Source organism: Oncorhynchus nerka, linkage group LG10 (genome assembly GCF_034236695.1).
Source record: "Oncorhynchus nerka isolate Pitt River linkage group LG10, Oner_Uvic_2.0, whole genome shotgun sequence".
NCBI lineage: Eukaryota > Metazoa > Chordata > Actinopteri > Salmoniformes > Salmonidae > Oncorhynchus > Oncorhynchus nerka.
The window spans coordinates 3,144,116-3,158,142 of record NC_088405.1 but is presented as its reverse complement, the minus strand read 5'-3'; the positions used below and the strand labels follow the sequence as shown (position 1 = coordinate 3,158,142).

General features: G+C 46.4%; 1 protein-coding gene across 1 annotated transcript in view; it reads right to left on the bottom strand.

Moving 5' to 3' along the window:
- ank3b (ankyrin 3b) overlaps positions 1–14,027 on the bottom strand; it is a 236,231-nt gene that overhangs the window by 146,478 nt on the left and 75,726 nt on the right. The window contains 6 exon segments of the mRNA XM_065022916.1: positions 2,286–2,384; positions 2,971–3,069; positions 5,757–5,855; positions 9,927–10,124; positions 10,200–10,298; positions 12,343–12,441. Of these exon segments, the coding sequence (XP_064878988.1) occupies positions 2,286–2,384; positions 2,971–3,069; positions 5,757–5,855; positions 9,927–10,124; positions 10,200–10,298; positions 12,343–12,441 (693 nt within the window).

Below are 14,027 nucleotides of genomic sequence, written 5' to 3'. Positions count from 1 at the left end.
GAGATTCTCTCCAGTCAGTATGGGGGATTCTCTCCAGTCAGTATGGGGGATTCTCTCCAGTCAGTATGGGGGATTCTCTTCAGTCAGTATTGGGGATTCTCTCCAGTCAGTATGGGAGATTCTCTCCAGTCAGTATGGGGGATTCTCTCCAGTCAGTATGGGGGATTCTCTCCAGTCAGTATGGGGGATTCTCTCCAGTCAGAATGGGGGATTCTCTCCAGGCAGTATGGGGGATTCTCTCCAGTCAGTAGATTCTCTCCAGTCAGTATGGGGGGATTCTCTCCAGTCAGTATGGGGGATTCTCTCCAGTCAGTAGATTCTCTCCAGTCAGTAGATTCTCTCCAGTCAGTATGGGGGATTCTCTCCAGTCAGTATGGGAGATTCTCTCCAGTCAGTATGGGGGATTCTCTCCAGTCAGTATGGGGGATTCTCTCCAGTCAGTATGGGGGATTCTCTCCAGTCAGTATGGGGGATTCTCTCCAGTCAGTATTGGGGATTCTCTCCAGTCAGTATGGGGGATTCTCTCCAGTCAGTATGAGGGATTCTCTCCAATCGGTATGGGGGATTCTCTCCAGTCAGTATGGGAGATTCTCTCCAGTCAGTATGGGGGATTCTCTCCAGTCAGTAGATTCTCTCCAGTCAGTATGGGGGATTCTCTCCAGTCAGTATGGGAGATTCTCTCCAGTCAGTATGGGAGATTCTCTCCAGTCAGTATGGGAGATTCTCTCCAGTCAGTATGGGAGATTCTCTCCAGTCAGTATGGGAGATTCTCTCCAGTCAGTAGATTCTCTCCAGTCAGTATGGGGGATTCTCTCCAGTCAGTACGAGGGATTCTCTCCAATCGGTATGGGGGATTCTCTCCAGTCAGTATGGGAGATTCTCTCCAGTCAGTATGGGGGATTCTCTCCAGTCAGTATGGGGGATTCTCTCCAGTCAGTATGGGAGATTCTCTCCAGTCAGTAGATTCTCTCCAGTCAGTATGGGGGATTCTCTCCAGGCAGTATGGGGGATTCTCTCCAGTCAGTATGGGGGATTCTCTCAAGTCAGTATGGGGGATTCTCTCCAGTCAGTAGATTCTCTCCAGTCAGTATGGGGGATTCTCTCCAGTCAGTAGATTCTCTCCAGTCAGTATGGGGGATTCTCTCCAGTCAGTATGGGGGATTCTCTCCAGTCAGTATGGGGGATTCTCTCCAGTCAGTATGGGAGATTCTCTCCAGTCAGTATTGGGGATTCTCTCCAGTCAGTATGGGATATTCTCTCCAGTCAGTATTGGGGATTCTCTCCAGTCAGTATGGGGGTTTTTCTCCAGTCAGTATGGGGGATTCTCTCCAGTCAGTATGGGAGATTCTCTCCAGTCAGTATGGGGGATTCTCTCCAGTCAGTATGGGGGATTCTCTCCAGTCAGTATGGGAGATTCTCTCCAGTCAGTATGGGAGATTCTCTCCAGTCAGTAATGGGGGATTATCTCCAGTCAGTATGGGAGATTCTCTCCAGTCAGTATGGGGGATTCTCTCCAGTCAGTATGGGAGATTCTCTCCAGTCAGTATGGGAGATTCTCTCCAGTCAGTATGGGTGATTCTCTCTAGTCAGTAGATTCTCTCCAGTCAGTATGGGGGATTCTCTCCAGTCAGTATGGGAGATTCTCTCCAGTCAGTATGGGAGATTCTCTCCAGTCAGTATGGGAGATTCTCTCCAGTCAGTATGGGAGATTCTCTCCAGTCAGTATGGGAGATTCTCTCCAGTCAGTATGGGGGATTCTCTCCAGTCAGTATGGGGGATTCTCTCCAGTCAGTATGGGGGATTCTCTCCAGTCAGTATGGGAGATTCTCTCCAGTCAGTATGGGAGATTCTCTCCAGTCAGTATGGGGGATTCTCTCCAGTCAGTAGATTCTCTCCAGTCAGTATAGGAGATTCTCTCCAGTCAGTATGGGAGATTCTCTCCAGTCAGTATGGGGGATACTCTCCAGTCAGTAGATTCTCTCCAGTCAGTATGGGGGATTCTCTCCAGTCAGTATGGGGGATTCTCTCCAGTCAGTATGGGAGATTCTCTCCAGTCAGTATGGGGGATTCTCTCCAGTCAGTATGGGGGATTCTCTCCAGTCAGTATGGGGGATTCTCTCCAGTCAGTATGGGGTATTCTCTCCAGTCAGTAGATTCTCTCCAGTCAGTATGGGGGATTCTCTCCAGTCAGTATGGGGGATTCTCTCCAGTCAGTATGGGGGATTCTCTCCAGTCAGTATGGGGGATTCTCTCCAGTCAGTATGGGAGATTCTCTCCAGTCCTACCTTGGCCCTGACCTCCACTCTGGCTCCGCTCTGAACCAGGTATTTGACCACGCCAGCCTGGCCGGCCCTCGCTGCCATGTGGAGCGCCGTCTCTCCCCTCTGGAACTCAGAGATACACACAGGTTAGAAATGTTACTTCACAAACAGGTTAGGTACCAGGGTTCTATCAAACACACAGGTTAGGTACCAGGGTTCTATCAAACACACAGGTTAGGTACCAGGGTTCTATCAAACACACAGGTTAGAAATGTTACTTCACAAACAGGTTAGGTACCAGGGTTCTATCAAACACACAGGTTAGGTACCAGGGTTCTATCAAACACACAGGTTAGGTACCAGGGTTCTATCAAACACACAGGTTAGGTACCAGGGTTCTATCAAACACACAGGTTTAAGTACCAGGGTTCTATCAAACACACAGGTTTAAGTACCAGGGTTCTATCAAACACACAGGTTAGGTACCAGGGTTCTATCAAACACACAGGTTAGGTACCAGGGTTCTATCAAACACACATGTTAGGTCCCAGGGTTCTATCAAACACACAGAGAGAGAGAGAGAGAGAGAGAGAGAGATAGTAAGAAAGAGAGAGAGAGATGGTAAGAAAGAGAGAGAGAGAGAGAGAGAGAGAGAGAGAGAGAGAGAGGGGAAGAAAGGGAGAGAGAGGGAGTATATTCTGTGACTCACCACATTAGTTGTGTTTGGAGAAGCTCCATGATTCGTCAGCTGAGTGACGATGTTATCGTGTCCCATGAAAGCCGCCACATGGATCGGAGTGAGACCCGACTGGAACAGAGACACAGAGTTAGGCTAGGAACAAGAGACCCGACTGGAACAGAGACACAGAGTTAGGCTAGGAACAAGAGACCCGACTGGAACAGAGACACAGAGTTATTCTAGGAACAAGAGACCCGACTGTAACAGAGACACAGAGTTAGGCTAGGAACAAGAGACTCAGCTGGAACAGAGACACAGAGTTAGGCTAGGAACAAGAGACCCGACTGGAACAGAGACACAGAGTTAGGCTAGGAACAAGAGACCCGACTGGAACAGAGACACAGAGTTAGGCTAGGAACAAGAGACCCGACTGGAACAGAGACACAGAGTTAGGCTAGGAACAAGAGACCCGACTGTAACAGAGACACAGAGTTAGGCTAGGAACAAGAGACCCGACTGTAACAGAGACACAGAGTTAGGCTAGGAACAAGAGACCCGACTGTAACAGAGACACATAGTTAGGCTAGGAACAAAAGACCCGACTGTAACAGAGACACAGAGTTAGGCTAGGAACAAGAGACCCGACTGTAACAGAGACACAGAGTTAGGCTAGGAACAAGAGACTCAGCTGGAACAGAGACACAGAGTTAGGCTAGGAACAAGAGACCCGACTGTAACAGAGACACAGAGTTAGGCTAGGAACAAGAGACCCGACTGTAACAGAGACACAGAGTTAGGCTAGGAACAAGAGACCCAGCTGGAACAGAGACACAGAGTTAGGCTAGCAACAAGAGACCCGACTGTAACAGAGACACAGAGTTAGGCTAGGAACAAGAGACCCGACTGTAACAGAGACACAGAGTTAGGCTAGGAACAAGAGACCCAGCTGGAACAGAGACACAGAGTTAGGCTAGGAACAAGAGACCCGACTGTAACAGAGACACAGAGTTAGGCTAGGAACAAGAGACCCGACTGTAACAGAGACAAAGAGTTAGGCTAGGAACAAGAGACCCAGCTGGAACAGAGACACAGAGTTAGGCTAGGAACAAGAGACCCGACTGGAACAGAGACACAGAGTTATTCTAGGAACAAGAGACCCGACTGGAACAGAGACACAGAGTTAGGCTAGGAACAAGAGACCCAGCTGGAACAGAGACACAGAGTTAGGCTAGGAACAAGAGACCCGACTGTAACAGAGACACAGAGTTAGGCTAGGAACAAGAGACCCGACTGTAACAGAGACACAGAGTTAGGCTAGGAACAAGAGACTCAGCTGGAACAGAGACACAGAGTTAGGCTAGGAACAAGAGACCCGACTGGAACAGAGACACAGAGTTATTCTAGGAACAAGAGACCCGACTGGAACAGAGACACAGAGTTAGGCTAGGAACAAGAGACCCGACTGTAACAGAGACACAGAGTTAGGCTAGGAACAAGAGACCCGACTGTAACAGAGACACAGAGTTATTCTAGGAACAAGAGACTCTGTATAGACGCTCCGTGTTTCAGTTCCTACCTCGGTCACTGCCTGTATAGATGCTCCGTGTTTCAGTTCCTACCTCGGTCACTGCCTGTATGGACGCTCCGTGTTTCAGATCCTACCTCGGTCACTGCCTGTATAGACGCTCCGTGTTTCAGTTCCTACCTCGGTCACTGCCTGTATAGATGCTCCGTGTAAGTTCCTACCTCGGTCACTGCCTGTATAGATGCTCCGTGTTTCAGTTCCTACCTCGGTCACTGCCTGTATAGACGCTCCGTGTTTCAGTTCCTACCTCAGTCACTGCCTGTATAGATGCTCCGTGTTTCAGCTCCTACCTCAGTCACTGCCTGTATAGACGCTCCGTGTGTCAGTTCCTACCTCGGTCACTGCCTGTATAGACGCTCCGTGTAAGTTCCTACCTCGGTCACTGCCTGTATAGATGCTCCGTGTTTCAGTTCCTACCTCGGTCACTGCCTGTATAGATGCTCCGTGTTTCAGCTCCTACCTCAGTCACTGCCTGTATAGACGCTCCGTGTTTCAGCTCCTACCTCGGTCACTGCCTGTATAGACGCTCCGTGTTTCAGTTCCTACCTCGGTCACTGCCTGTATGGACGCTCCGTGTCAGTTCCTACCTCGGTCACTGCCTGTATGGACGCTCCGTGTTTCATTCCTACCTCAGTCACTGCCTGTATAGACGCTCCGTGTTTCAGTTCCTACCTCGGTCACTGCCTGTATAGATGCTCCGTGTTTCAGTTCCTACCTCAGTCACTGCCTGTATGGACGCTCCGTGTTTCAGTTCCTACCTCAGTCACTGCCTGTATAGACGCTCCGTGTTTCAGTTCCTACCTCGGTCACTGCCTGTATGGACGCTCCGTGTTTCAGCTCCTACCTCAGTCACTGCCTGTATGGACGCTCCGTGTTTCAGTTCCTACCTCAGTCACTGCCTGTATAGATGCTCCGTGTTTCAGCTCCTACCTCAGTCACTGCCTGTATGGACGCTCCGTGTTTCAGTTCCTACCTCAGTCACTGCCTGTATAGATGCTCCGTGTTTCAGCTCCTACCTCGGTCACTGCCTGTATAGATGCTCCGTGTTTCAGATCCTACCTCGGTCACTGCCTGTATAGACGCTCCGTGTTTCAGTTCCTACCTCGGTCACTGCCTGTATAGACGCTCCGTGTTTCAGTTCCTATCTCAGTCACTGCCTGTATGGACGCTCCGTGTTTCAGTTCCTACCTCGGTCACTGCCTGTATAGACGCTCCGTGTTTCAGTTCCTACCTCGGTCACTGCCTGTATAGACGCTCCGTGTTTCAGCAGCAGTTCCATCACTTTGATTCTGTTCTTCTTGCAGGCGATGTGGAGCGGAGTGAAACCATTCTAAAAGAAAAACACACAACACAACTTTATAGATATCCTGGCTGGTTAACACACAACACAACTCTATAGATGTCCTGGCTGGTTAACACACAACACAACTCTATAGATGTCCTGGCTGGTTAACACACAACACAACTTTATAGATATCCTGGCTGGTTAACACACAACACAACTCTATAGATGTCCTGGCTGGTTAACACACAGCACAACTTTATAGATGTCCTGGCTGGTTAACACACAACACAACTCTATAGATGTCCTGGCTGGTTAACACACAACACAACTCTATAGATGTCCTGGCTGGTTAACACACAACACAACTCTATAGATGTCCTGGCTGGTTAACACACAGCACAACTTTATAGATGTCCTGGCTGGTTAACACACAACACAACTCTATAGATGTCCTGGCTGGTTAACACACAACACAACTCTATAGATGTCCTGGCTGGTTAACACACAACACAACTTTATAGATATCCTGGCTGGTTAACACACAGCACAACTCTATAGATGTCCTGGCTGGTTAACACACAACACAACTTTATAGATATCCTGGCAGGTTAACACACAACACAACTCTATAGATGTCCTGGCTGGTTAACACACAACACAACTCTATAGATGTCCTGGCTGGTTAACACACAGCACAACTCTATAGATGTCCTGGCTGGTTAACACACAACACAACTCTATAGATGTCCTGGCTGGTTAACACACAGCACAACTCTATAGATGTCCTGGCTGGTTAACACACAACACAACTTTATAGATGTCCTGGCTGGTTAACACACAACACAACTCTATAGATGTCCTGGCTGGTTAACACACAGCACAACTCTATAGATGTCCTGGCTGGTTAACACACAGCACAACTCTATAGATGTCCTGGCTGGTTAACACACAACACAACTCTATAGATGTCCTGGCTGGTTAACACACAGCACAACTCTATAGATGTCCTGGCTGGTTAACACACAACACAACTTTATAGATGTCCTGGCTGGTTAACACACAACACAACTCTATAGATGTCCTGGCTGGTTAACACACAGCACAACTCTATAGATGTCCTGGCTGGTTAACACACAACTTTATAGATGTCCTGGCTGGTTAACACACAACACAACTTTATAGATGTCCTGGCTGGTTAAAACACAACACAACTTTATAGATGTCCTGGCTGGTTAACACACAACACAACTTTATAGATGTCCTGGCTGGTTAACACACAACACAACTTTATAGATGTCCTGGCTGGTTAACACACAACACAACTCTATAGATGTCCTGGCTGGTTAACACACAACACAACTCTATAGATGTCCTGGCTGGTTAACACACAACACAACTCTATAGATGTCCTGGCTGGTTAACACACAGCACAACTCTATAGATGTCCTGCCTGGTTAACACACAACACAACTCTACAGATGTCCTGGCTGGTTAACACACAACACAACTCTATAGATGTCCTGGCTGGTTAACACACAACTCTATAGATGTCCTGGCTGGTTAACACACAACACAACTCTATAGATATCCTGGCTGGTTAACACACAACACAACTTTATAGATATCCTGGCTGGTTAACACACAACACAACTCTATAGATGTCCTGGCTGGTTAACACACAACACAACTCTATAGATATCCTGGCTGGTTAACACACAGCACAACTCTATAGATGTCCTGGCTGGTTAACACACAGCACAACTCTATAGATGTCCTGGCTGGTTAACACACAACACAACTTTATAGATGTCCTGGCTGGTTAACACACAACACAACTCTATAGATGTCCTGGCTGGTTAACACACAGCACAACTCTATAGATGTCCTGGCTGGTTAACACACAGCACAACTCTATAGATGTCCTGGCTGGTTAACACACAACACAACTCTATAGATGTCCTGGCTGGTTAACACACAGCACAACTCTATAGATGTCCTGGCTGGTTAACACACAACACAACTTTATAGATGTCCTGGCTGGTTAACACACAACACAACTCTATAGATGTCCTGGCTGGTTAACACACAGCACAACTCTATAGATGTCCTGGCTGGTTAACACACAACTTTATAGATGTCCTGGCTGGTTAACACACAACACAACTTTATAGATGTCCTGGCTGGTTAACACACAGCACAACTCTATAGATGTCCTGGCTGGTTAACACACAACACAACTTTATAGATGTCCTGGCTGGTTAACACACAACACAACTTTATAGATGTCCTGGCTGGTTAACACACAACACAACTCTATAGATGTCCTGGCTGGTTAACACACAGCACAACTCTATAGATGTCCTGGCTGGTTAACACACAACACAACTCTATAGATGTCCTGGCTGGTTAACACACAACACAACTCTATAGATGTCCTGGCTGGTTAACACACAACACAACTCTATAGATGTCCTGGCTGGTTAACACACAACACAACTCTATAGATGTCCTGGCTGGTTAACACACAACACAACTCTATAGATGTCCTGGCTGGTTAACACACAACACAACTCTATAGATGTCCTGGCTGGTTAACACACAACACAACTCTATAGATGTCCTGGCTGGTTAACACACAACACAACTCTATAGATGTCCTGGCTGGTTAACACACAACACAACTCTATAGATGTCCTGGCTGGTTAACACACAACACAACTCTATAGATGTCCTGGCTGGTTAACACACAACACAACTCTATAGATGTCCTGGCTGGTTAACACACAACACAACTATAGATACACAACTCTATAGATGTCCTGGCTGGTTAACACACAACACAACTCTATAGATGTCCTGGCTGGTTAACACACAACACAACTCTACAGATGTCCTGGCTGGTTAACACACAACACAACTCTATAGATGTCCTGGCTGGTTAACACACAACACAACTTTATAGATGTCCTGGCTGGTTAACACACAACTTTATAGATGTCCTGGCTGGTTAACACACAGCACAACTTTATAGATGTCCTGGCTGGTTAACACACAACACAACTCTATAGATGTCCTGGCTGGTTAACACACAGCACAACTCTATAGATGTCCTGGCTGGTTAACACACAACACAACTCTACAGATGTCCTGGCTGGTTAACACACAACACAACTCTATAGATGTCCTGGCTGGTTAACACACAGCACAACTCTATAGATGTCCTGGCTGGTTAACACACAACACAACTCTATAGATGTCCTGCCTGGTTAACACACAACACAACTCTATAGATGTCCTGGCTGGTTAACACACAACACACAACTCTACAGATGTCCTGGCTGGTTAACACACAACACAACTCTACAGATGTCCTGGCTGGTTAACACACAGCACAACTCTACAGATGTCCTGGCTGGTTAACACACAACTAACCAGCCTGGTTAACACACAGCTAACCAGCCTGGTTAACACACAGCTAACCAGCCTGGTAAACACACAGCTAACCAGCCTGGTTAACACACAACTAACCAGCCTGGTTAACACACAGCTAACCAGCCTGGTAAACACACAGCTAACCAGCCTGGTAAACACACAGCTAACCAGCCTGGTAAACACACAGCTAACCAGCCTGGTAAACACACAGCTAACCAGCCTGGTAAACACACAGCTAACCAGATACTAACCAGATAAACATGTGGAGTTACAGTAACTGGCCTCTGGCTGCTTTGAGGGTTGGCACCGTGTGTTACTTCTTCAGTTCCCTCTTTACTTCTTCCTTTTTCTCTCTAAACTTCAGTCATTCTGTTCCAATGACTAAACACCATGCCAGTATACTAGTGGCTGCCTGATGCCATAAACCCTAGCCCTAACCCTGCAGCCAGCCAACACACTTTACTGTTAGCCTCAGAGGCTGTGGACTGGATGAGGCAGAATGATATACAACAGGAAGTGATGTTACTGTTCCCATGTCACTGTTCTGTGTTTCCAATTTAGTGTGGATCCCAGGAAGAGTAGCTACTGCTAAAGTTAATGCTAACTTATTACTAAAATAATGCTAAGCTTAAGCTAAGCTAACATCTAACAGCGACTTGAATACACAGTGTGACTGATGCTTACCAGTGCTTTAGCGTTGGGATTGGCCTTCTTGTCCACAATGACCTTGGCGACCTTGTAGTGTCCGCAGTGGGCGGCGACATGCAGGGCCGTCAGATAGTCGTTGGTGACGTCATCAACAGGAACCTCGTGGTGTAGCAGGAGCTGAACACAGTTCAGATGGTCCCCCTGGGTGGCCATGTGGAGGGGAGACAGACCGTTCTGGAGGGGGACAGACAGACAGTTTAGAGGGGGGACAGGGACAGAGAGAGAAAGACATTGTCATAGTTACTGCACCTTAGTTTTGGACAGGATGGGAGCTCCTCTGTCTAGCAGCATCTCTAGAACCTGTTCATGTCCGCTCCTGGCGCCACAGTGGAGAGGGGTCAGACCGTCCTGGGGTCAGAGGTTAAGGGGAAGTAGGGCATTACACAGGTTACTTACTGGATCTCTGACTATTGGTTCTTTCCTGCTGGGCTTTCTAGATGTTTTGTGTATGTTGTGTGTGAGCTAGATTGACTTCCTGTAGGACAATAAACATGAATCTGACCACAGACCAGTCCTCCAGTAGGACAATAAACATGAATCTGACCACGGACCAGTCCTCCAGTAGGAAAATAAACATGAATCTGACCACGGACCAGTCCTCCAGTAGGACAATAAACATGAATCTGACCACGGACCAGTCCTCCTGTAGGACAATAAACATGAATCTGACCATGGTCCAGTCCTCCTGTAGGACAATAAACATGAATCATTTACAGTAGTATTGCTCTTTCTATTGTCAAAACAACCCTGTTACATCTGGGACTGAGACAATACTAGAGAAGAGCAGCTACAGGGCTTTATGTCATAATATACACCCAAACAGAAACATCGATGTTAAGAATGTTGTATGGCAGTAGGGTTAGTGGTATGAATGGTTGATCTGGGGTTAGAGAAAGTGGTATCAGCACTGTACACCCAAACAGAAACATAGATGTTAAGAATTCACAGGTTTCACGTTGCGTCACTACATCGTGGAAAGTTCTATGAGGTCCGACTGAGCGTTGTACTCAGTGCAACTACATCGTGGAAAGTTCTATGAGGTCCGACTGAGCGTTGTACTCAGTGCAACTACATCGTGGAAAGTTCTATGAGGTCCGACTGAGCGTTGTACTCAGTGCAACTACATCGTGGAAAGTTCTATGAGGTCCGACTGAGCGTTGTACTCAGTGCAACTACATCGTGGAAGGTTCTATGAGGTCCGACTGAGCGTTGTACTCAGTGCAACTACATCGTGGAAAGTTCTATGAGGTCCGACTGAGCGTTGTACTCAGTGCAACTACATCGTGGAAAGTTCTATGAGGTCCGACTGAGCGTTGTACTCAGTGCAACTACATCGTGGAAGGTTCTATGAGGTCCGACTGAGCGTTGTACTCAGTGCAACTACATCGTGGAAAGTTCTATGAGGTCCGACTGAGCGTTGTACTCAGTGCAACTACATCGTGGAAAGTTCTATGAGGTCCGACTGAGCGTTGTACGGCCATACAGGCAGTGCATTCTCAATTGGCGCTGATGAAGATTTAGTGACTTGGAAACACAAAGACACTTCTAAAGTGATGAATGTTCCATTGCCATTCTGGCTGGCAATGTCCTTATCCCTTGCTTGCTAGCTAGCCAACTACGGCTAAATTACCATCACGTCAAAAAGTACAGCCAGAATAACAGCAAAGTAGCCGCATTTTCATTTGCTTAAGTCGTTTTCTAGTGACATTTATTTGGATACATCCATAACAATGAGCTAATGAGGTACGATTTTGCCAGGCGTAGGAAATGTGGTCACTCGTCAGGACTGCTCACTCGTTGTTCAGAGGAGCTAGCCAACAACACAGCTAACACAATCACTTCAAACTGAAGCTGGAAGACTACAAACTATCTGCACTTCCTTTAGTTTATTTAAACTTTTTTTCAATGGACATTTCTTTGTATATATCCATAAAAGGTATACAAGCTGATTCATGATGATACAAGCTGATTCATGGTTTGGACTGTCTGAGAAACGCTGCCTGCCTGTCTGTCTCGTCCCGACTCCCGACACATTACTATGGGACAGCTGGAGATCTAATATGAATATAGAAACAATGTTCAAAATGTCGGAGTGACAGACAGCAAGGTTTATACAAATCTCCGCTGTTAAAACTAAATGTTAGTCTAAAAGAAATGTGAGATAATGTCTAGATGCTTTTTATAGTGGAGATAAAGCTTATAAATTGCCTGGCTGGGCTGATGAGACAGTGGATTGTGCAGTCAGATGGAACAGAGTAAATAGGCATTTTAACGTCATAGATTTAACCGGTGGTAACTTGTGGAATAGACGCCGGCTGGAATGCTGATTTAACCAATCAGCATTCAGGATTAGACCCACCCGTTGTATAATGTAGTACAGTGTATATCTAACCTTAGTCCTGGCGTCTATCGTGCCTCCCCTCTCCAGCAGAACTTTCACCATGTTGCCATTCCCTCTCTTAGAAGCCACGTGCAGCGGTGTGATGTCATTCTGAGAAGGGGAGACACAACATCAAGTCATAAATACAGTACAGTCATTATTTCCATCAGATTAAACATTAAGATAATACCCACACATGCAGTATAGTCATTATTTCCATCAGATTAGACATTAAGATAATACCCACACATACAGTATAGTCATTATTTCCATCAGATTAAACATTAAGATAATACCCACACATACAGTATAGTCATTATTTCCATCAGATTAAACATTAAGACAATACCCACACATACAGTATAGTCATTATTTCCATCAGATTAAACATTAAGACAATACCCACACATACAGTATAGTCAATATTTCCATCAGATTAAACATTAAGACAATACCCACACATACAGTATAGTCATTATTTCCATCAGATTAGACATTAAGACAATACCCACACATACAGTATAGTCATTATTTCCATCAGATTAGACATTAAGACAATACCCACACATACAGTATAGTCATTATTTCCATCAGATTAAACATTAAGATAATACCCACACATACAGTATAGTCATTATTTCCATCAGATTAGACATTAAGACAATACCCACACATACAGCACTTTGAATGACACTAACAGCAGGTTATCAGTGGTATGTTCTGAGTGTATTGTAAACAGCTACACCCTATGAAGATACCCTTAACACAACCTAAAGTACAGTATCACTGTCAGTTGTGTCTGCAGGACAGTCAGGTCTGAGGTAGTCTGTGGTACTGGGGTTAGTGAACTGTGTCTGCAGGACAGTCAGGTCTGAGGTAGTCTGTGGTACTGGGGTTAGTGAACTGTGTCTGCAGGACAGTCAGGTCTGAGGTAGTCTGTGGTACTGGGGTTAGTGAACTGTGTCTGCAGGACAGTCAGGTCTGAGGTAGTCTGTGGTACTGGGGTTAGTGAACTGTGTCTGCAGGACAGTCAGGTCTGAGGTAGTCTGTGGTACTGGGGTTAGTGAACTGTGTCAGCAGGACAGTCAGGTCTGAGGTAGTCTGTGGTACTGGGGTTAGTGAACTGTGTCTGCAGGACAGTCAGGTCTGAGGTAGTCTGTGGTACTGGGGTTAGTGAACTGTGTCTGCAGGACAGTCAGGTCTGAGGTAGTCTGTGGTACTGGGGTTAGTGAACTGTGTCTGCAGGACAGTCAGGTCTGAGGTAGTCTGTGGTACTGGGGTTAGTGAACTGTGTCTGCAGGACAGTCAGGTCTGAGGTAGTCTGTGGTACTGGGCTGAAGAACACCTCCCTCTAGTGACAGCTAATGGTATTCATATATCAGCTCAAACCAGCTCAAATCATGTGCTATGACAGAGTAAATGCATGATGTGCATCTATAAGCATCTATAGGCTCATATTTCATAGTGCAGGGATATGACCGACTGAGAGCCTTGGCAGGGTGTGTCCATGTGTAAGGACCTTGGCAGGGTGAGTGCAGACTGACTCCAGCAGCTGTAGAATGATATCTGCAGGGACTATTAGGTACTACCCTGCACATTCAGGTCCCAAAGCACATTCTAGACCTGGGCTGGATGGAAACAGGCCTGATGGGTTTTACCCTGGTCTTGTTTTAGAGGAGTCTTACCTATACTGGTCT